General features: G+C 42.6%; 1 protein-coding gene across 2 annotated transcripts in view; it reads right to left on the minus strand.

The window, feature by feature from the left end:
• Positions 1-25,285, minus strand: part of AGBL4 (AGBL carboxypeptidase 4) — a 1,100,555-nt gene that overhangs the window by 297,550 nt on the left and 777,720 nt on the right. For both annotated transcript variants that reach the window (XM_033114112.1, XM_033114111.1), the window contains exon 6: positions 12,036-12,075. In XM_033114112.1, the coding sequence (XP_032970003.1) occupies positions 12,036-12,075 (40 nt within the window). The remainder of the gene's footprint in view (positions 1-12,035; positions 12,076-25,285) is intronic.

Below are 25,285 nucleotides of genomic sequence, written 5' to 3' on the forward strand. Positions count from 1 at the left end.
CTGGTGGGGATCAGCGTCTGCTTTCGTGCTGATCTTTATGCCTAACTTTCTGCATCCAGACCTTTGTCTCACGCCCCGTGACTGTTTCTCATCCTAGTTCTCATTTCTGCAGTAAACTGGTCCTTTTCTCATTCATTTCGTTTTTCTTTTAATCATCTCTGCGCGCTCGGGGTGAACCCACACCTGTAATTAGGAAGGCAGCTGAGAAGTCAGAAGTCCACTGGATATTGAGTCAGAAAACCTGGGTTCAAGCTCTGATTTTTCCAGCTACAAGTGTTTGTCAACTCAGGCAAATCTTATTTCTCTAAGATAAAGATGCTTACCTACTTCATAGGGTTGTTTTGATGTTTAAACAAAGAATTGGATGCAAAATGTACTGTATCAGAGCCAGTTGTGGTGGTCATTACTGATGCTATTGTTATTCCTTCCAGTGAATAGAAGTTGTGTAGGTTGGCCCTTCTCTGAACCTTCAGGGAGGAAGGAAAGAAGGATCCAGGAATTTGGAGTAGAAAAGCTGACAGAGAATCAGGGCAGCAGACTTAGTAGAAACAACAGGAGCACCTTCCTGAGACAGCCCCTGTGGGTTAACCCTACGGAACAAAACATGGGCAGAGGCCAGAGCATGGGAGGGAGGGAGTCGTCAGATCCTGGCCTCCAAGATAATGTAGTGAAGTGATATAAGATGCTTACCAGTGCACCATCTGAAGCTGGAACTGAGCCCACCTCACAAACTAATTTAATGACACTTGATAAGCGAGTTTTGTTTCTCCTAAAAGCAGCTGAAAACCACCAATTGTCTTTTCATCATTGTGATTAAATGCTCTTTTCTAACAAGCCAGTGTTCTGTATAACCTTTACCAGCAAGGAAACCTGAAGGACATGCAGCCATCCATCCAAGAATGGAACTCGGATGAGCTGGGCTGATACCCTCTTATTTTTCCAGTTTCTAGAAAGAAGTGTATCAGGCTTATAGACAATGATTCAGCCATCAGATGGAGGAAAGGAAATTGTACTGCAAGTAAACACAGACCCTATTGGGATTTCATAAGCTGGGGCTAGGTTAGAAAGAAAAAAATTAGTTTTCTGTGGTGACCATTTTCAAAGAAGGACTTCCCATAACAACATGAGCATTTCCAAAGTTGTGATGTCTGCAGGATACATTATCTCATCTAATACTCATAAGAATACTCTGAGGTCAGTATTATCAGCCCCATTTTAGGGATGAGAGAGCTGAAGCTGTGAGAGGTTGTATTTTGCCCAAATTACATAAAGAGTAAATGATAGACTGAGATTTGAACCCTGGTCTAGCTGACCTCAAAATTTCTGCTGTACGCTATCTAGAATTTCTTTCTTTCTTTTTCGTCTTTCTTTCCTTCTTTCTCTTTCTTCCTTTCTTGCTTTTCTTTTACTTTGTTTTGTCTCTATCTTTCTTTCTTTTTTTTTGCCACAGAGACACTTTATTTTTCTGCCCCGGTAGTGCTGCTAAGCCCTGGTAGGTCAGTAAATCTCGCTAAGCGCAATTCCCACATTCCTCAAGCCTGTCTCCAGTGCTCTCTTTGATGATGCTGTAGACCAGAGCACTGGAAGACGTGCCCGATCCTCTGTGACATGCCATTGTTTCCTCAGTATCTAGGAAATTCAAGTACAAGTACACAAACATGGGTCAGGCCTTGCCTCAAATGCATGGCTTCCCAGCACCCGTTTATCAACAATGGAAAGGGCTATGATATAAACTGGGAACTGGATATGGCATACAACCCTCTTTTTCTAAATGAGAAATCTTACCTTTCTTAGTCCAGTGAGCTAAAAACATTTCTCACTTTCATGACCAAGGGAAAGGGCCTTATAGTTCAGGTGTATATTAGGACAGAAAGACAGAGACAGACAAACACAGCTATTTATTTACGGAAGAAACAGTAGCTAGATGATGCCCAGCACTTTCTCAGAAAACTCTGCCAATCTCAAAAAGCCAGGCCACTAGTCATACATCTTCGGAGTAAGAGGAGAATCCTTGAAGGAATGAGAAACGGTAAGCGGGTCTGAAAGGAACCAAAGACGTGGTACAGATGCTCCTCGACTTATGATGGAATTACATCCTGATCAGCCCATCATAAATTGAAAATATCGTAAGTTGAAAATGCATTTACTGCACCTAACTTTTCAAACATCATGGCATAGCCTAGCCTACCTTAAAAGTTCTCAGGACACAATATCCAAAGACGCTGGCAACCCAGTACACTGTAGAGTGTTGGTTGTCTACCCTGCGATTGCGTGCCTGGCTGAGAGCTGTGGCCCGGCATCACAGGACTATCTTACTGCATATCGCTAGCTTGGGACAAGATCAAAATTCAAAATTCAAAGTACAGCTTCACCTGCATGCGTATCTCCATCGCACTATCATAAAGAAGAGAAATCGTAAGCTGAACCATCACAAGTCGGGGAGCGTCTGTATTGATAAGGATAATTCTTATCATTAGCACCATGGTAGCCAGCCTCCAAGAGGGCCCCTGATGAGTCTCACTTCCTGGTGTTCATGTCCTTTACACGCTCCTCTCACAGTGAACAGGCTGACCTGCGTAGCTAACAGGATTATTACAGAATGACAGGGCATGACTTCCGAGGCTATATCATAAAAGACATTGCAGCGCCTCTCCCTTGCTCTCTTCTGGATCAGTCCCTCTGCAGGAAGTCAGCTGCCGTGTGGTGAGGATACTCAAGCAGCCCTGTAGAAAAGTCTATGTGCCAAGGAACTGAGGGCTGCTGCTAACAGCCAGCACCGACTTGCCATCCATGTAAGTCATCTAGAAAGATGGCCTTCCAGTCCCACTCAAGTCTTCAGGTAACCACAGCCTTGGCTGACATCTTAACTGCAACTTCATGGCAGATCCTGAGCTAAAACCATCCAGTTAAGCTACTAGATTCTTGACCCGCACAAACTGTGAGATAGCAAACATTTATTGTCTGAAACTGCTAAGGTTGGGGTAATTTGTCACAAAGCAATGCAATCACAATAACAACTATTTATTTAAAATCTATGGGTCATGCACTTTACTATGCTCACCACTTTACATATATCATATCTCATTTTCACAAAATTCTGAAAAGTATTATTATCATTCTGCTGTTACAGATGGTAAAATGGAATAAGGTACAGAAAAGCTTATAGACTTTCCCAAGATAAAACTGTAAGTGGGAGAGAGGTAGGATTCGAACACATAATGTATGTGTGCACAACAAATTCCTTGCTCTTTCACCTATACCTTGCTGTTGCACACATGCACAACAAATAAATAAATAGGGAAATAATAAAAAGTGTACAGAGCATATGCCTGCTCTTGTGTTCATTTGGAGCAGATTAAGACAGCTTTTACAAAGAACAATTATGTGCCAATAAATTGGATAACCTAGAAGAAATGGATGAATTCCTAGAAATGTACAACCTACCAAGAATGAATCAAGAAGAAACAGAACATCTGAACAGACCTGCTCTCAATACGCTGGGCCACTGGTGTGGGTCTAGCTTTGAGCAGGAAGGCCCTCCTTGGTTCCACGATACAGTCCCCACCTGTCACTGCCCAGAGATTCTAGCTATGGAGCCTAGAATGTGTCTAGCCTTTTGGATAGAAGGGCTGCTGCAGAGCAATCAACGTTTGCTCTGTTCTCAGACCTTATAACCCAAGTACTTGGTTTAGACTGACCATAGATATAGTCATTGCAAAAACTCATGTGATTTTGGGCTATTTACAGGTTATGGCAGGTCCCAATGTATTCCCCAATTTCATGGGTGATGTTTATAATAACTATCAGCCAATCAGCACAGATTTCCCTGAACACAGATACTTGTTCAAAGATGAGCTCATAAAGACCCAATCACGGAATGAGAAGCAGTAGAGATTCTGTTGGGACTTCTGTGTGGGAGTCTCTTGCTTTTCCCTACTAGACTAGAATTTGGGAGGATGTAAATTCTGCCATCTTGAGACCACATAGGGCCTGGGGATAGAGTTACTACTGAGCGAGTTGGGTTCAGAGAGGAAAAACAGACGGGGTCCTCTAATCCCAACCTCAGGATGCACAGAAAAGCAGATTTATTTCTGGATTATCTATTTATGTGAACCAATGAATTACCTAATTTTGCTTGAGCCAATTCAGGTTGTGATTAAAGACTCCCACTTATATAGTTTCCGTGCCTTAATTTTACCTTCCATGCTTTGAATTCCAGTTCTTCTAGCCTCAGGGCCTACATTCTATCTGATGACCAAGGTTTTGCCAGTTCCTTTCTGACCTGACCTCTCTCGTGCTGATCAGCTCTGACGCTTTCGGGTGCCATACCTCCCCAGAGCTCAGCCTACCATCCTAATGTTCCAAAATGGGACCCTTGACTCCTTCTCAGAAACCTCCTTACCCGAGTCCTGGGATATGGCCTCCTATACACATGTCCTAGGAATGTACTTCTCAAGTTGTCTCCTAGGAACCTTGAGAACAAACATGTTTCTCCCTGCCATTTTATGTTTCTCAGATTCTGGAATTTGTTTCCATACATTTAATAAATTGCCAGAGTAACACTGTATGCTATTGTTTTTCGTTCTTGACATGAGAGGTGGAGGGTGGGGGGTGGAGATGGAAGTGTAAATTGATACAGGCTTTCTGGAAAATGAGCTGGCAACAAGACTCAATAATGCTTTAAACATATTAATGCTCTTTGACCTAGTAATTCCACTTCTAAAATATTCAGTATAAAAAAAAAACTTATGCAAAAGAAGTAAAAAGTGTTACTCACAAATGATTTTATGGTACAGTTATTTATAAGAGAAAAACATCTGGAAATAAGACAAATGCACAATAGGACATATAGTTTTATAAACCAGGCAACATGTAAAAGATGGAAGATACTAAAGCTTTTAAAAATAAGTATGCTTTAAAAAATGCTCATGAAATGTCTTGGATTTAGTAAGTCCATCCCTAGAAATCTATTTTAAGACAATAATCTGAAATGTAGACAAAAACATATACACAAAGACTAATAAATTATTCATAAGATCGAGAAACTAGAATCAAGTAAAATAACCAACATTATTGGCATGGGAAAATATTTCTGTTGTAATATTAAGTGAAAAATCAGGATACAATTTTATATCTATATGATCTAAACCATGTAAAACAAAATTATACATGCATAAAAAGGGAAAGAAGTAAATGTGTTAAAATATTAAACAGTGATTGCCTCTGGGAGATAACTGATATTTCCATTTATATAACTTCTTTGCGTTTTTCAAAATTTGCACCATGGGCACGTGCAATTTTGTAATAGAGAAAGTTATTATAAAAAGATGCTAAGTATGTAAACTACATAGCAACATGAAGATTGTTTATGAAATAATGTTAAGTGAAAAAAGATATATATAAAAACTTACTGTGATTGCAATTATGTAAATATGTTTCTGCATATAGACAAGAACTGAAAGGGAAAATGTATAAATAAAATTAGGTTTTGTATTGTGCTAACGCTGTGGGATTAGGAGTAATGTATTTTTCTTTTCCAAAGATCTCTTCAAAGTCGTTTTAGTGATGCTCATGCATATTTTGAACCATCCTCTCTCTGCATGTCCACTGTGCTGCTAGCTTTTTGGCTGTGGGGCCAGGAGTCCACTGGCTTGGCTTCACTCCTGGTCCTGGCCACTCTGAGCCAGCTCCACAAGCCATGTTGGCTCTACAAATGGCCACGAGGCAGGTAATAATGGCTAGCTCGGCCTCTCTTGTTCCTTTCATCTCCAGAGAGGCTAAATTCATATTATGGGGGACTTTCATTGGAGACAAAGCCCCAAATTGTCATGCAGTGGCCAGCAGGTTCAGTCTACCACCATTTAACATAGATATTGTTTTAACTATGTTAAGAGGAGAGTAAAACAAAACAAAACACCTTTGTGAATATTTGCAATCAGGAACAAATTAAATTGAGCTGTGATTTTTTTTTTTTCTGGAGCCTTCTTTGATATCTTAGGAAATCAGATGTCTCTGCAGGGCATCACCTAGTTAGTAGGAAAGTCCCAGAGATGATGCTATCCCTGCCATTCTAGGTTTTCCTTATCCCCAGCACAGTGGGTCAGCAAGAATTCTGTGTGAGAAAGAAGACTCCATGGGCCAATATCACAGATGAAGTGCTATTTATATGGAACAGTGGAAAAGGGAAAGGATTTGGAGTCAGACGGATCTGGATTTAAATCCTGACTGTCACTTATTAACATGTGGGCAATTCACCTACTTAATCACACAGCACCTTTATGTTCCATTGGCAGAACAGGAAAGATTACAGCAGTCTTATGGGATAGTATAGAGAATCATGTGAAAAATATATGTAAAGCCCTTGATGCAGTTTGACACTGAGTGCCAGTATTGGGGACTTCCTAAATGTACACCATCAAAAAACTATGATCTCTTGACAAGGGTGCCAAGGTAATTCAATGGAGAAAGAACAGTGGTGCTGGGAAAACTGGACAACTTTATTCAGAAGAGGTAAGTTGGTTTCCTACCTAATATATAAAAAAATTAACTCACAGGAGTACATCTTTATGACCTTGGGTTAGGTGACGTTTTCTTAGCTATGATACCAAAGGTACAAGCAACAAAAGAAAACAACAGATAAATTGAAGTGCATCAAAATTAATTTTTTTTTTTTTTTGCTTCAGAGGCCATTAAGCAAGTGAAAAGACAACCCACAGAATAGGAAAAAAATTGCAAATCTCATATATGATAAAAGAGCTTATACTCAGAATGCATATTTTGACTCTTACAACTCAACAATCAAAAGATAAGTATAACTTAATTAAAAATGGGTAATGGGAAATAATTTCATGAAACATTTCTCCAAAGAAGATGTACAAATGGCCAATAAGCCCATGATAATATGTTCAACATCATTAGACATTAGGAAAATGCAAATCAAAACCACAATGAGATACCACTTTGCACACACTAGGATGATTATAATCAAAAGACAGATAATAACAAGTGTCAGAGAGGACGCATTGAAATAGGAAGCATTCTGCATTGCTGATGAGAATATAAAATTGTACAGCTACTTTGGAAAACAGCTTGGCAGTTCCTCAAAATGTTTATTATAATGTTTACCATATGACCCAGCAACACCATTCTTAGGTTTATACCCAAAAGAATGAAAAACATATGTCCACACAAAAACTTGTACATAAATTTCCATAACAGCATTATGCATAATAGTCAAAAATGGAAACAATTGAAATGTCCAATAGATGACTGGAAAAACAAAGTGTGATATACCCGTACTTTGGAATATTGTTCAGCAATAAAAAGGAATGAAGTAATGATACATACTATTATATCGATAAGCCTTAAAAACATTATGCTAAATAAAAGAAAGTCACAAAATGCCACACATTGTGCAGTGAAATGTCCAGAATCAGCAAATCCATAGAGATAGAAAGTAGATTAGTGGTTGTCAGGACATGGGGGAAGGCAGAAATGGGGAGTGACACGGGGAGGGAATGGGTATAGAATTTATTTGGGGCGGGGGCGATGATAATGTTCTGGAATTACTAGTAATGGCTGCATAACTCTGTGAATATACTGAGAACTACTAAGTGTTGCACTGTAAAAGATGAATTTGATGACATGTGAATTGTGTCTCAATAAAGCTGTTATTTTTTAAAAAGCTATGACCAGCACTTTTAACTTGATGGTGGGAACATAAAAATTTTTTCAGAAGTGTGATAAAGTATATTCATCATCGCCAAATATTCTACTTCTCCTCAGTGCAGTGCCATTCCCTGTGTAAGATTCCACATCTCTACCTTGTTGAATTTAGGAGCAGTCATATGGTTTGCTTTGACCAAGGATATTTGGAAAGAAATATTTGGCTCCTCAAATTTTCTCAGAGCAGGTGCATGGCTCACCATTGCTCCCTTTTCCCTCTGTCAGGATGACCCACACGGCAGGTGCTGTCAGTACCTGCCCACAATCTCACATGTTCTTCTGCACTTATTATTTCTGCACATGTGCAATAACGTCCAATTGCTGACACATGTGAATCTCTCCTGAGTGCTTTCTGTGGCCACTGGAATCTCCTATGTCCATATACTGAGCAGATTGTATATGGACTTAGCACAACCATGTCAACCCCACCCCTTGGCCCTCGGAGGGAGAACTCTGGGGCTTATTGTCTACACTGATACCCACGGTTCCCTGGTTTGATTAAGTGCCAGCAGCCCTCCGCAGTAGCTTGCTTGGTAAGGAAACTTTCTTGGCTTTCTTCTTTTTCATGTATCACTTCCCCACCCCCACCAAGGTCTGGGGATTGTCTCCCAAATAACCTACTTTCGCTAAATCTTCACCTTGTGGTCTGCTTCTTAGGGAACGCAAACTAAGACACCCAGCAACGTTCTAGACAGAGGATGCTTAGTCAGTATGGGTGCCACAGTAAAGAAGATATAGAGCAGAGCTGGCTCCAATCCACGAGGGACATGTACCTAAAGTGAAAAACCATCCTTTGTTTTTCAAGCCTCTGCAATTTTGATGTCATTGTTACTTTAGTGTAACTTAGCCTATCATGACTAGTGTACTAGTAGTTCTCACTCTAGGAATTTTTCCTAAAGAAATACATAATTAGAGATGCACACAAAAATCTTTATATAAAAATGTTCTTTGTGGTATTATTTATAATTAAATAATTGGGGACAATTTAACATATAATACGGGAATTAAAATATAATAGAATGCTTTTCAGTTATATAAAATTTATAACATTGAAATATCTAGTAGCATTGAAAAATGTTCACATTATATATAACAGGTGATATATAAAACATAATCCAAAAAAGGAAGGGGAAAAAAAAGATAAACCAAAAACACAAATACAGTGGTAGAAATATGTCCAAATATATCAGTAATTATAATAAACATAAATAGATTAAATTTATCTGTCACAATACAGGGATTATTAGATTTTATTTTTTTAAAGAAGCTAACTGTCCTTTCAAAAGATAATCATAAAAGGTAAAGGGAGAAGTATATTTCCCTACCAGTTATAAAGACAATATTAAATTAAGATTTATTGTAAGTATGAGAGCATGCAGTTAATGCAGAGTAAGAGTGGTGGACCAATGAAATAGTACACAGAGCTCAGAAGCAGATTTGTGGATAGGAAAATTGATATGTAACAGATGTAGAATTGCTAATATGTAAGAGAAAGGATGAACTAGTTTTTGTATAGTGCTGAGACAAAGCGTTATCCATATGGAAATTAAAATATTATTAAATTCCAGAGTAATTTAAGGACACAGCTCAATCCTAAATGAGACACCCAAGTGAGACACAAAATTTGACAATTCTTAGAATTGGTAGGTCACACCACTGGGCAGTAAATATGGGAGAATACGATATCCAGGTAAGGAAGGCGTTCTTTAAATCACAAAAGCAAAGTTCATAAAGCAAGAAACTGATAAATTTAACTACATTAAAAACACCTTCTGTATATTAAAATATATCATAATTCAAATCAAAAAACACAAGCCGCAATCTGGGAGAGGATATTTGTAACACATAAATGAGACAGTATTGATACTCAGAATAAGAAGGAACTACAAATCGATAAAAAGAAACAACCCAATAGAAAATGGCCAATCAACATGAAAAGATACTCAATCCCACCAGTAACCAGGGAAACATAAAAGCAATGGGATACCATTTCACATTTATCCTGATGACTGGTAAAAATGTTTCAGTCTGACAATCCAAGTGTTTGGGGATCAGGGAATCTTATACTTTGGTGTCGGAAGTGTAAATTTGTTTAACCACTTTAGAAAACAATCAGCCATTATGCAGCAAATTTGAAAATGCATATAATCAGTAATTCCTCTCTTAACTATACGCCCTAGAGACACTCTCATACTTATTCACATGAAGAGGTGCACAAAAATGCTCTTAGCAACGTTGCTTCAATTGCAAAACAGTGCAAATATCCTAAATTATGATCAATAAAATGTAGAAATAAATTGTGATCTAATCATATGTGGAATACTATATAGCAGTTAAAACAAATGAACCAGACGACATGTGTCTACATGAATGAATCTCTGTAATATAATAATGATTGGGGGAAAAGTCACAGGATAACATTTATAGTGTGACACCATTTGTAGGAATTATAAAACAACATCAATTTTATTTTTGGATACATAGGTAGGAAGAAACATTGAAATCATTACAGTGGTTACCTGTAGGGTGAAGGGACAGAGATACATCAGGTAGAAGCAGAAGTCTAAACTAGATTTATACACACACACACACACACACACACACACACACACATATATACTTTTTTTTTTTTTAATAGTAGACTCTTTGGCATAAATGGCACAGTGTTGATAAGATAAAGCCAAGGTGTTTGGGGGGAGGCAGTAAATGGCTGTTTCTACTCTTTTCTGAGTCATAACTATGTTTGCTTGAATTTGTGCAGTAGAAGTTAGGAAAAGGCAGAGCTAGCACAAAAGAAATATAGTTAACGGAGCCTGCAGGTTATCTTCTGAAGCAACTGAAGACAGATCAAGAACCCTCTTCAATTCACACTTCGGCATCCTATCAGGGCGTGACCAAATAAGATTGGGATATGGGAGCAGGTAATCTGGGTCGGCACGTGTGGCGTGGAACAGGACACTATTGCAAAGGAGAGCAACCACACAGCACAGAACAAAGATGATCCCTGCCAATTATAAGCTCTACCAGCACTTTAGTGGGGAGAAATTGGTAGGTCACACCACTGGGCAGCAACACGTATATTAGCTTATGATTTGGAATTTTGATATGTTAAACACAGCTCATTCTATGTGACAGATTACACAATTTTCAAACTAGCTCATCTTTGTTCTTTTGAAGTCCCAAGTTCTAAAAGCTCTCTCAGGTGGAAATACAGTAATCACCTGAACTGGATAGATCCAATTCACATTTGCACTCATTGTTTTATACCTTAGTTACAGAGACCAGATAACCAGCCTTGGTGCTAGGGAAGTACCTGCAGAGGGCAATTTCTCAGTCGCCTTGGGAGTGAGCCAACTGGCCCTGGGATACAGCATGAATTTGACGGAAGGCAGGGATGATATGGAACAGCCCTGCTGGTTACTAAAATACTGAAATGCATCATTGTTCACTAGCCACCCTTAGAGACCACCAACCCTGCCATGTGACCACTCAGCCGCACTAGCCCCGCCCCCAGGATCCCATCTCCCCAAAGTACGTTGCCGCGCACAGCAGGGGGTCAGCAGGGCTGCTAAGTACTTATTTATGCCAATGGAGGGAGGCTGATCTCTATACCCATCTTGAATGCTCATTAAGCTGGTACCATCACCTCCTTAGGTTCCAACGGAGAATAGCATCTCTTGGCCAATTCTGCCCTCAAGTTCTCAAACCAAAATAAAATACCTTTCTGGCAAAACGAAACCGCTCAACCTATCTCGAGGCTCAACGCCAGGCCTCGGGGAGAGGAAGGACCTTTTAATCCCATGGCCACAGCTCTGTTGGGGGACTTGACTGTCAAGTTCTAAGGGTGAGAGACAAGAGTCCTCCGGACACTCATGGCAGAACCCCAAAGCCGCTCACTTCCCCAGACTAGACCGTCTTCATGAGCCGTCCTCCCTTCATTCCACGCCACCTCCACGCAGCTTCCCCATTCCCCGTGATTTTAAAACTTATTTCTCAGGAGACCAGGATACTTCCTTGACACTTGAATCCGTCAAGTGATTTGGTGAGAACTTGGCCCTGGAATAGGCAGCCACATCAGAGTATCAGCCCTGCCGTCTGAAGAGTTACGAGGAAGCAGCGAGAGCTGGGAGGGCGAAAAGAAACTGCCAGTGGGGCAGAGGGTGCAGGGAGAAGGGTCCTTCATGGCTCACAAGAGCTCTGCTCTTCATTCAGGGAGGCAGAGAAGGGCAGGGACTGCATCTGCACCTGCAGCCAGCCATCGGTCTGGGAAATAAGGGAAGAGCCAAGGCACAGAGGCCACAACTACTCACCGGGGCTGGTTATTGTCAGGAGATCAAGCTGCCGCTGTTGCTGCAAAAGAAAACACATCGTGAGAGCACTGATTTGAGTCAGGGCCAAACTTGTGCTGGCACGTCAGGGAGGACACAGAAAGACACCACCAGCGCAGGGTGCTCTGGGGGTACGCTGGTGCTCACTCATAATTCTGCAGAGAGACAAAGGGAAAGGATGGCCTTTTGGTTTGTCCTCGGGTGGTCAGAGCTGAAAGGATCTGAGAGGTCTTTCAGGCAAACTTCTTTTACGCTTAGGGAAAAGCCATGGGCTCATTCCTCGGTACCAGACGGTGCTGGATTTGTCTCTGCTCACACTGGCTGCACTGACTAAGGGTCTGACGTGATGGCAATCGTCATTGTCGGGGGTACTGAAGTCATCGTCACCCTCCTGATAGGCCTTTCCAACCAAGATAGTCCTGCACTGCTTTAGTTCTTGAACTTGCTCAGCAATGAATGCGCTGAGAATTTCAATTATTGACGATTAGACTATTCCTTCCCAACTGATTCCTCATGGCTGTGTACCACACAAGATTCAAAGACAATATTTATGGGGCACACTAGGCCATATGGATGAGCCTGCATGTCTTTGGAGGCAACGCGCCTTGGCAGCCCTGAGGGCTGAGGGATCAGCATTTCGGGAGGCTTGCCCCCATCACACATACCTACAGGGATGCCCTGCCCTGGACGGGATGCCACAGGCACCTGAGGGAGAAGCGGGCACTGGAGGGGGGCGCGGGGCAGTGGTGAGCAACTCTCGTGAGGACTTCAGTCAGGATTCCTTATGCCCAAGTCGTCCTCTTTCTTTTTCCTACACTTGATTTGTATTTTGTTTTTTCTTAAAAGGGGTCCCAACAAACGCCACTTTGAGAACCACTGCTACATCGCAGGAGCTCCTGATTACCTGGTATTTCACCTAACGGATCCTTTGCCATTTCACCTGACCTGCATTTCCCTTTTTATCTGCCTCTCTCCAAGAATGGCTTCCCACAGTTTTGTTTAAGCAGAGAGGGAAAGGCAGCAACATTTTTTGAATACCAACGACAGGCCAGGCACAGTACCAGATATATGGTGTGTCGCTTGTTTGCATACTCTTGACAGTCCTACAGGGGTTGGTATTATACAGAGAAGGGGCGTGGGGTTCAGAGAGGAGACGTGATCTGCCCAAGTCCACATCTTCATTAAATGGCAGGGCCAGAGTTAGAGTTCAGGTGGTCTAACCCGATGTGTAGTGTTGGTGGTGTTCATTCTTATAGTCCATGTGACCCTCGGTTTATATGAGCTGCCTCTTCCCTTTGCATAGAATTCTGGATGTTTAGAGTTCAAAGGTCATGGAGTCTGACCTGCTACCAGGACACGAATCCCGTCTGCAATGTCCCCACCAGTTGTACAAACAACTGCTGTCATTTCATCCCTTTTGTTGATGGGGAACTTACGCCTTCTTATAAATTGGACAGCTCTACTGAACAGGGTTAAAAGCTGATTGCTTATGACATCACCACCCTTTCTAGCTGCCTCAGAGCATGACAACAGTTTGGATAGATGAAGAAGATCTGTGTTTTCTTCTCTCCAGGCTAAATATTCCCACTTCCTTGGTCCTTCCTCGTAAGACCTGGTCTCAAGTCTCCTCACCCTTGTGGTCACCCCCCGCCTCCACTTCACTTTGCTCCGTCCCCGTCAGACCCCCTTTGAGACCTCTGCAGCCCTGGCTTCGGGGACTTCTCATCAGCCTAAACGCACATTGCATCCTCTCACAGCCCTCTCAGTCACACGCTCTTGTTTTCCTGCCAGCTTATAACTCTTGCCAGTTGACATTTTCAAGCAAACAATGCAACTTCAAGACGTCATTGACCTACATCATGAAACACATCTTCGTGCTGACATGAAACACACACCCACGGCCGGGGGCTGGAAGGAATGCTGGAGGCAGATTGCCCTCCGGGAACACTGAACCAGGCCAGTAGTACAGTTGGCTCAAGCTGCCTTTGCCCGGGCCAGTCCGTGTGGCTTGGCATTTCCTTCATGCATAAGAAAAGCATACAATGAATGTACACTTCTATTTTTCCATAAGCTCAACTTGGTGGCGGCTGTTGGTGAAGAAGTTCTATTTATCTGAAAAGTGTCTCTTTTCCTAATTAAGAGCTATCTCTAAACGGTGACTCTGTGTTCAGGGTCCAGTAGAGAAAAAGGGAAGAAACCCTGACAGGAGGCAGCCATACCTGGGCTTGTGCCCTGGCCCCTCCGTGTGGCTTTGGGTAACTTACTTGATGGCTGTGGCCTTAAACCTCACACCTCTAAAATGAGCGAGTGAGACTGAAAATACCTTCAGTGACTCTTGAGTCCACTGCAACCAGGTACTATGCTTGTGGGCTCCCTCTTCTGGTGTAGAGAGTTCCCTGAGAATGTCTGCAGGCAGGACACTGGGGGCTCCAAGGACAGAGTCTGGATTTCAAAGGGACCAATCTAAGCTTTCCTCTCACATTGCAGTGTTCAGTGCATGTGTGTCTTCACTAGTTGAGGAGCGTCTTCAGGACCTGGAGCGTCTATTATCCAGTCCACGGCCTAGAGTAACCCCCAGAAAACATTTGCGTAAACTCCACAGGACCCTTCCTGAGATCCACGGGACCCTTTCTCACCGCGGTTTGCTCACGCCGGCCTCCCATGCCTAACAGCTCCTGATCTTTGTGGAGGCTCCTCCTCACCTCTCGAGACCTCCGTGAGCTCTTCTCTGCACAGCAACTCCCAAACCTAACCCCTTCCCTCCTTTCCTCAGAACAGAATAAGTAGTTCACACTTTGTTCTTGCAGTGCATCTGGTGAAACGGGCCTTGTGCGTCATGCTCTGAATTGTCTGTTTCCTTCTCCATTTCTCACAAGGTCCTTCCTCAAGGACAAGACTGGTCCTGTCTTCTGTATGTCTCCAGGGCACAGCACCAAGGCCTGGGACGAATGTTTGATGTCACCTAGTTCAAACGATTCGATCGGCAGCGATCCTGTTAGGTAGGAATTAATGAGCATGGAAAGTAAGCATGCCCTTTCCTCTCCAGGATTTCCCCCTGCCACGCCTTGGGGTTCTTGCCTCATGGTTTTGCTGCCACCATCTCTGCAGATGGCAATACTGTCTATCCATCTCCTCTGGGAGATCTTCCTTCTTTGATTCCCACCCAACAGGTCACTGTCTCTTCTTGACTCCTACAGCTCCTACTGTCTGTGCCACTCCTGTGGTGACCAAGTCAAGCTAACCTGGGGACAAGCCCATTTAACCTACAGTTCACTGACATATGTGTGCACCACCTAGTGGCCCGAGCAGGAAGTGTAGGCTTTTGTTTTAACCTGCAGCTCTTAGATATAGGATTGCAAAATCTACCTGTTCTGTATGCAAATAGAAACAAAAGGGTGCGTTCAAGAATCACTGTGCAATCATATTTACCTAAGAAACTGGAATATGCAAATAATTTCCTCAAAGTCCCTCAAAACTAAAGGAATGAAGTGAAGTGAAAAATTCCATTACTAAATAGTCTACCTAGTATAATTATTTTAGATTGCCAATAGAAGCTATATGGCATTTGTGAAAATAGGGAACGTGATTTGTAGAGTTTGGCCAATAATGTGCAATCAGTCTTATATAGAAGGGGGCATGTTGGACATAAAGAATTACCTAATTATTATAATTAGTCACCAACTGAGAGATAAGGGCCTTTTATATGGAGATATATTATCTAACTGCCTGGAAGGCAAAATATGTAATGTTAGATGGAGGAAATGAAGTCAGTGATCTAGGGAGGTTTGGTAGGCTGACAGGGCCTGGGGGCCGAGAGTTGAGCTGCTGAACCACTAGCTGAGGAAATGCTCCACTAAGGAAGGCAGGGCCTTCCCGTGTCTGGTAGCTGGGTGTGTATTTGTGTGTGTGTTGTCGGTGGTGGAGGGCATTCTTCCTCAGGTGAAGGAACTGTACACCTAGACAGAGGGAAACACGTTCAAGTGTGGTATTCCTGTGTGGTATCCCATGGACTCTTGAGGGGCATGGATATACCAGGGTAGGTCCATTAGGAGTTGTGTGGACTCCGGGCTGTGTCTGAGCCCTGCTTCCAGCCTTCCCTGGTACAGTGGTGCCCGTGGACATTTAAGAGAATGCATTTCTGCTTAACCACCGTGGGATGCATGCCGTGTCATGACTCCATAAAGACCATTGATGGGTGGTAGTGCCAAGGTCAACAGGTGCCATCTCTAAATTTGGTGTCAGTCAGAGAGCACTGATGTCGATGCTTAAGGAATCACCTACCAGCATCCTTGCTCCAAGAGTTAGCCGTACTCTCCCATGCATCTAGTGGACGGTGTTTTGTTAATACCATGTCACCCCACTTCTGGTCACAGTTGCCTGCCCCCTTGGTAGAAGTACTGAAAGGAGGACTAATTAGCAACTTTACCCAGGAATTTCGGATCTTTTATGGGTTCAACTTATTCTCAGTAAAAACTACTGTGGTCCTAAGTTTAAGAATCTATCTTTAATTTTTCTTTTGTAATTGAAAACATATACTTATTTTTGTCATTTTCCACATTTTTAGAAAATTCAGAAAGTAAAAATTAATGAAATTCCACCACTGAAAGAGAACCATTGTTGGCATTTTGATGTATTTTCTTGTCATCTTTCTTGCTTGTGTACATTTAATGAGATCATATTTATATATAAAAAACAAAGCATGTTTTAATCTTGTACAGCATTATTATTTGTTTTCGTCCTGGGCTGAGTCTTTGTTTTGAAGCATAAGGTTGTAAGTCATATATAAGTATTCTCATGACTGATAAGTTTGCTCTTACCACTGTGATTTTGTTTCTGGCCTTTTTTTTCAAGGAAGGTGACATTAATTGTCAGGACATCAGTTGGATATACCACTTGGTTATTTTGTCACAACGAGGCAGTTTGAAAGGCCCAGCTACTGCAGCTTCGTGATGTCCACAAAGTTGTCTGAATCTGGGGAAGTCTCTTCCAGGCAATATCCAAGCTGGAAAATACTCTTCTTCATAGATGAAGCCCCTCTGACTGCAGTGACAGAAAGCACTTTGCAGAAAGAGTTCCAGACTCAGAATCAGAAAGCTAAAAGTGTGAAGACTGATTCTGCCATCTCTGAGCTATGTCACCCGAGGTATGTTACTTAAGCCATCTGGCGATTAGGTACTCTGTCTATAAAAGCAGTGCAGACCAACCTCCAGGAGCCTAACAGGAAGGGAAAGCTGAGAGCAAGAGGAAGAACCATTCTGACCAGGGGGACCCAGACTGAGTGGGGAGCACACTAATGGAGCGCCAGGATTTCTAAGTGCAGGCTCCACCCCGCTCTGCCCCCCCTCCGGCTGAGACTTGGGGTTTCTCACCATCTGGCTCCTGGCACTTTACAACAGCATCTTAGCTGGTTCCCCTGCTTCTAGTGCTGCCTCCTCCAGTTCATCCACACTGCAGCTGGAGTGAGATTTCTACAGTGCACATTGAAAAACTCCTCAGGGCTCCTATGGGATGGAGTCCAATCCTTTCGCTACTATTAGACGACTTCTGCGACCCGCCTTCTATCTCCTGTTCTCTCAGACTCTGAGCTCCAGCCACCATGAACCACGTCCAATTCCCCAAATGTGCTGTGCTCTCATCTCTAGGCCTTTGCACATGTTGTTCCCTCTTTTTGGCACAACAAACCTGCACCCAGCCCACTCTGCCTGGCTAATTCCTACTTGTTATTCAGCTCTCAGCTCATGCCACCTCTTCTGTCAAGGCTGGACTGGCTCTTGCCCTTCTCCCCTTCATTTTCCCCATTAGAGCACCATCGCATTGCAGTTCTGTGCCCTGTTTGTTCCTCCATCCTCCCCACTGGTTCTGAGAGCTCCCGAGGGCAGGGGCTGGGTCATCACTGCTTCCCTCAGGAACTAGCCCAGTGCCTCACCAACATGATGCTCAACAGAGATCTGCTGATCGCCTGTTAGGTGACAACTAGACAGGGTCCTACTGAATTGGCCATCAGAAGAGGTTTAGTTTACCGCCCCCCAAAAAAAAAACAACACACACAGCCCCCATAATTTTTCACAAAACCGTTTCTGTGTCTGCTTTGGGACCTAAGGATTGGGCCATAGAGACTAGGCCTTGTTCATCTGGATGCGTAATTATGAGGCTGTGGTTAAAAATGGACTTTTCATGTTGGTCACGAACTGCATCGCAATTACTTCTCAGAATAAGAAAGGCACGGGGTGTTCTGGGAGCGCAGAGGCCGGCTTGATGTGTCGCGTTCTGCGTGGTGGGAGAGAATAGTCACTGATTATGTGTTCTGTTTTGCTTTCTGCGTTTCATGTAGGATAGCTATTTGGGGAAAAGTCAGTCTTTCATGGCACGGACTGGAGATGATTTCAGCAAGAGCACCTGTCATCCTGTGCATTGTCCTGTTACTTCTGAAGCCAGGTCCCCCTTCACGGGAAGGACCTGAGGATCCCCACCCTCCAAAAATGGGAGTCACAGGGCCATAGGCACACATTTGGGTGCAGGGCTCAGGTCCCTCCTTTCCTGCAACCCCTTCCCTGCTCAGCTGCTCCCCGCCCTCAGCCACACTCATTTTCCAGGCACCTCCGGCTCTCATGCCCCTGCCCGGCCCTGCCCCAAACACAGCCACTTCCTTAGAAAATACTGCAGGTGGTGCTGACCTCTCACTAAACTCACCCTTTGATCTCTCTTACTCCCATCCAGCCTCCTCACTGCTTGTAGGATTGATCATTCTAAAATGAATTTTGCTCCTTTCTTAGAATAAGTTAATGAACCCCATTGTATTTCTGATAAAGACAAGATTTCTTAGCTTGATATTCAAGGAGGGTGTGGAAAATCCTCACAGTTTCATGTGCTATTTGAAAAAGCAGTTTTTTATATTTTAATATAACTTCGTGCTTGGAAAACAAACAAAAGTTACCTATTGTTTTCAGGATCAAACTGCAGACACTAAAGGTGGCCTTACTCATGCTAGTCTGCGTCAGATGCAGAAGACGGACTCTCACCTGGCAGAGGAGGTGGGGCAGTCACCTCTGAGAGGAAAGGGAGGAGCGATTACGAGTTTGGAAAACCCTGTCTCCAGGCACTGAGCTCATGCCCACATCCCTCGGAAGTGGGATGCTGGCCAGCTGTTGGCCTGACCATAGGACACGCTGCCACCTTAACTGCTCACTGACACTGCCTCCTGCCCCTGACATGGCCCTCTTTCCACTTCCGCTCATGCTAAACAACTGCCGTGCAACACCGATTTCCCAGATAGCACTGTGCCTTTACTCTTTGACTCCTCACTTATTTGCAATTCAACAAGTAGCAGTGGAACATCTGCTCTGCAGCAGACGTGTGGCTGAGGGTAGGGCACGAGAGTGGAGACAGCCCCTGTCTTCACAGAGGTGGTTAAAGGGAAGTGGAGGGTAGGTGTATTAAGCAGATAATCATACAGTATTACATAATTTAAATTATGGTAAGTGCTCCCCCCAACAACAACAACAACAAAAAACTATGGGTAAAGGTACTAGGACTGGGTTTAAACTATGCCTCAAGCCTCACCTGGCTCACTGGCTAATGCCTGGACGCCACCCCCAAGCATCTCCCCATGCCCCCAGCTGCCAGGGCAACCTGAGCAGCGGCTGAGGGTTAGCGTCCCTTTGGGCACCTACTCCCATAGTGATAATAAAAAATGCATTAGCCTTTAACTTAGAGAGACAGTGCACATCACTTTGGCTGAAACAGAACCCCACCATTAGGGGTTAAATTCAGTGGGTCGCAGACCAAAGCTGGGGCTGCACTGTGAGATTGCTTCAATATATTTCTGCGAGTAGTTTCTGCTCCTGTAGCTTCCTGTTATTGGAAAAGCCAGGCAGGCAAGTGACTTTCATCCCCAGGGCCGCTTAAAGGAGCATTTTAGTTCGGCCTCTGGCAGCCTGCACAAAAGCAGGGCAAGTGGAAATGGAAGGAGCCTATGAAACTGCAAAGACATCTTGGAAGTGGAATTAATAGCAACAGTGGCCACGGCAGCTTCCAGTTCTGAGCACTTACTACGTGCCAATCCTCACAACCTTCGGAGGCAGGCGTTATCCCTTTTTCCAAAGGAAGAAGCTGAGGGTTGAGAGGTTAGCTTACTTGCCCAAGGTCACAGCCGAAGTGGAAAAATCTAGATTCAAACCCAACTATTGGCCTCTGAAGCCTACGCTCAGTTAGTTGTGAGAAATGAGGCAACACTCTTGGCTGCGTCTCAGGGTTCTAGGCAGAGTTGCCGTGTGAGCTGTGGTGGGTGACACTGCACAACGGGAATGGCCTCTGTGCACAGGATAGGAGCGACAGTTTAGCTGTGACCTTTTCTGCTTTTCCTTTGTGGTGCTCACAGTTTGAAATTTTATATTTACCTGTGTTTATCTTTGACTAACGTCATTCCCATTACAGTCTAAGCTCCATGGCAGAAAGGACAGGGTTTAGCTCTGCTGGCAACTGGATTCTGTCTAAATATGTGTTAAAAGATCACATATGGGAGGGCAGTACTGGATAAACAGCTGAAACCCTCACTCCTGCTGGAGAAAAGTGACACATTCCCGAAACCCCAAGTGGTCAGACGGGGGCTTGTGCTGGAGGACTCCACCTTCCCCAGCTCTGGAGGAAAGACCTGTGCATGCATCAAGAAACAGGGACAGAAAGGCTGTTCCAGTCACGAGCCAGAAGATTTCATGGCAGGACAGACTGCTTCTTCCCCACCCTCCGCTCCAGTGACAGGAGGCCACGTGGCGATCTCCAAGAACAGACATGGCATCTAAAGTAATGGTGCAGCTCTAGGCTGGAGAGGACGCCTATCTGGCTGCCAGGTGCCCACCCAGAATACCTTCTAAGCACTGATGTAATAGCATCTCCCGTCAGAGGTAGGTGTTTGTGTGTTAGTCTTTCTTCTCTCCTCACCTCTACCTCTCCTCTCTGCATTTCCTACCCCTAAGCCTAGCCTTCTCCTCCCAGGTCAGCAGCTGAATATTTTCCATTTCTCTATGTTCTCTCTGTACCTGGTCTCTGACAGGGCATCAAGAAGTTTGCTGTAGATCTGATGGTTTGGCTTCTAATTAGAGTGAGTTACATGATTATAAATTCTCTCTTTTAACTATGTTTTGAGTAAGTCACAGCTTTTCTTTTGTAGAATCAAACTTGAGAGTTCAAAAGAGATGCCTTCTAGACCTTCAATTTGTACTTTAAAGCTGTGATTCCTCTTCATCCTTAAGGTCACCCAGAGCCAGCACAAGAGAGGCTATCCCATAACACGGCCTCCCGGGGTGTCAGAGCAAGGAGCTGTGGAGGTCATCTAGCCCAGCTACTTTATTTCAAGACAAGTAAATTGAGTCCACAGAGGGAAGGGAGCCGCTCAATGTCACCTGCCACATTGCTCTGCACTCTGCTTGTATGCCTCCTTTGGTTGAGTGGAAAGAAGAAATTTATGTCTATATCCTAGCGCCTAGAGAAACATAGATGCCTAGAAAAAACTGCTAAGGAAAGTAAAGGATGGGGTGGGAGAGTGGGGGCAGGGGAAGAATTGAGTTAGGAATTTGTTCCAAGTTCCAGGGCCATGGTGCTTATTTGATTAGACTGGTTTTAACTGAGGAGTTATCAAGAGGACTTCCTTCAAGAGGTGGTACTGAAATGGCCCATACAGGATAGGAACTAGTTTACTTTTCCCTGAGAAAGTGGGGTCTACTTTTAAGAAAGAAGGACAGGAACCTGGATTGGCCACGAGGCCCTGGGACCCTCTGTTTCTATTAGGTTGGTGCAAAAGTAATGGCGGTTTTTGCAATTATTAACCTTTTAAACTGCCATTACTTTTGCACCAACCTAATAGGAGCTAATGAGTCTGTTTATGCTTGACATTTGGTTCTTAAGACTGTCAGGGCATCCCCCTGAAACACCATATTCTGTTGGCATCTTTACATATTTGGTCATTTAGTATATAATACTAATTCCAAAACAGAATTTGAAGAAGCTTACAATAAAGGAATGCAGCAAAATTAAAACCATGTAACTAAAGACATAGAGAAAAAAAATAAGGATAGGAGAAATTGGATAATGCTAGGTATAAAGTCATAATTCACAATTCATATCCTAAGATACTCTATTCACTTGCTAGAGGTGAGTTGCAACTTAGGCACAGTGGAAAACTCAGTTACAAGATACCCAGTGTCCTAAGGAATGAAAAAAAAAAAGCAAACAAATAAAAACCTCCAATAAAACAGTTGAATTACAGAGTCTCCACCTTTCCTGACCTGAGGTCTGAGGGAAATCTCTTCACTGGGTCCTTAGAAAAGGTATTTTGAGGCCTAGCCATAACAGGATTTGGCCGGGTTATGCAGCGTCTGTCATAGCAGCAGAGCTGCGTTTGGACCCAGCAGACCTGATTTCCATGTTGCTTTGAATAAGGCTCATGGAGCACAGAGACTGGTGAAAGGTGGGGGTGTAAGAGCACTGTGGACAGAACAGGAAGCCACAGGTCCGTGCCATGGAGAAGAGCAAAGGACAGACAATGAGTACACATCCTCGCTGGTACACTCCCGCGTGGCAATGCCCTTGAACAAGTTACTTAACCGCTTTCCCATTTCTACTTTTCTAAAATTGGGATGAAGAGCTTTTAAACTAGATATAATTCCACTCAGAATTTTTATATTACAACAAACATTACTATATTATGGGATAAATAGAAAATCGACATTTTTTTTAAAGGTAATACACAAGACTCAAAACAGTAAAGTTTCAGATTTTTGGAGAGTATCACGGTCATTCTCCCCTATTTAGTCGAAAGAGTTCAGAGGTTCTGACTGCTAAAATGATCCTATTACACTCACACTCAAGTAGGTGTTCGAGAAAGTGTTTTTCCCCCGCCATTCTCCTGCAGATTCAGCAAGTGTGCAAAGGAGTTCACGACCGCTGTGCTCAGAACCACAGTGAGTAATGAAATAATGGATCAGAAATACGTGGAAGCCAGAAGCTTTGTGTTCTGGCCCCAGCGTTCCTACTTACTTGCTATACGAGCCAATAATTTACCTTCTCTGAACCTGTCTCTACCACATGCTGGCTAAACGGGTGAGTCAGTTTAAGACTGTGAAATGGGTTTAGCAACCCCTCTACTACCAAAGCGGTTAGCTTAGTGCCTGGTACATAACATCTGGGTAAATGGCACATAGTCTGGTAAGACTTTTATTTTTAATTCCAAGACTCCTTGCTTGGAAAGCTTCCTTCCCCTCTTTCTCTATGTATGACTTCTCTCTTACATCAACACCTCCTGGAACCCTCTCATTCCCGGGCTGGGGTAGCACCTTGCGCTACCCTTGGCCACAGACGTTATCGCCGTGGGTTGCAGTGATCTATCTGAGGTGTCTGTCTGTGAGCTTTTGTGGGCAAGGATGCTGTGTGCGTCACATTGGTATCTCCAGCTCCTGCCACTGTACTTGGCACAGAGCAGGCCCTCAGTTATGTTTGCTGAATTTCATGAAACTGTGGAGTTCCTGTGAAAAATATCATGACATTCAGAATAAAACTCTGGCACTGAAAGTGAGGCAACATTAATCTGTGTTCGTGCCCAGCTAGAGTAATGCCTCTGCACGATGTCAGAGTTATATATGCTGCAGGAAGTAAAAATGCCAGGCCAGAAAAGTCTCTTTTCTGCATTTGACTGGCTCTCATGGAAGCTCCATTCCACACTGATCGACCACGACTTTCCATAAGAAGTTGTCAGCTTGATTGTGGGGAAAGAATCCAGATCTAATTGTTCTTTGTAAGCCTGGGACAGAAGGTATTGTTGCTTGAAAAATGGAACTGTCTAAATTAATTTTCCTGAAACAAACATCTTTGCCAAATAAAAGCAATGCATAATAACAACCCGTAATTAAAAGTAAAATGATACCTTTTGTTAAGTAGGGAAAGCAAATGTGTTCACTATAAAATAAGACCAAGATGTTATTTTCTTGCAACTCCAGAGACACATCTTTAAGTCTGATAAGAGGGTGTGTGTGTGTGTGTGTGTGTGTGTGTTTAGAGAGGGGTGGGGGAGATATCGCTTTCTTTTTTTCCTTTTCTTTTCCTTTTAAAAAGCAAATGCTCATCTCTGATTTCTGAACAATGCAGCCAGAACATTCTTAAATCCCATTATACTTTTAACAGACAGGAATTGAGAAAATGAGGGGAATTAACATTTATTGAACTGTCCTTGTTTTCTCTTGCCTAATTTTCCTAACCTATTTTTAATTTATATATATGTATATGTATATATATATATATATATATATATATATATATATAATTGATAAATTCTTTTTAGAATAAAGACGTAAAACATTTAAAGTGAACATCTACTCTATATCAAATGCTTTAATTTATGTTTAGTCATTTTATCTTTGCAATACTTTCATAATGCAGGTATTTCACTCCCATTTTAAAGATGAGGAAACTGATGCTCAAAGAGATTAAGTAAATTGCCTAAAGTCACATAGCCAGTAAGTGATAGAGCTAAAATTTAAACCAAGCTTATGACTATGAAGCTTCTGTTCTTAAAAGTACTCTGTCCATAATATATATTATTAAACAATAGTCATGATATTAAAATAAAGAGAAAAATATACACAAAAATCTCAACATCTTAATAGCCATTTCCATTTTTCCATGCTGTTTTCTAGTTCTCCTCTAAGTATTCGTGCTTGTAATGCATGATAATTATTGTATATAGAAAAAAGATGTAGTCATGGCATAAGTATGACTTTGTTACTTTTTGTATTCTGTTATTTTTAGGTTACATTATATCATAAGAAGTTTTCCACTAGTGTTACATAGTCATTGTAAACGTTATTTTAATGAATTCATAATGTTCCATTTAGTGAAAGTACATAGTTTACTTAAATACAGTATATTTAGCCTATTATTATTTTGTTATTATAAATGACATTACAAAAAACATGTTCCTGAATACATGTTTTTCCCTTCATTTGGATTAGATTATTTCTCTGGGATGAATACCCAAGAGTGGAATTACTGGGTCAGATAGTATGTACCTTTTTATGACTCTTGATACTTACTGCCAAGTTTCTTTCTAGCAGAATCATTCCAATTTATACTCCCATGAATAGTGTGTGAGATAAAGGTTTTACTGTAGCCTTGACAGCATGGGGGAGTTATAACTTTAAATTTTTTTTTGTTGTTAATATAATAGTTATCATACTGTATCTGAC

The sequence above is a fragment of the Rhinolophus ferrumequinum genome, chromosome 9 (genome assembly GCF_004115265.2).
Source record: "Rhinolophus ferrumequinum isolate MPI-CBG mRhiFer1 chromosome 9, mRhiFer1_v1.p, whole genome shotgun sequence".
Classification (NCBI taxonomy): Eukaryota; Metazoa; Chordata; class Mammalia; order Chiroptera; family Rhinolophidae; genus Rhinolophus; species Rhinolophus ferrumequinum.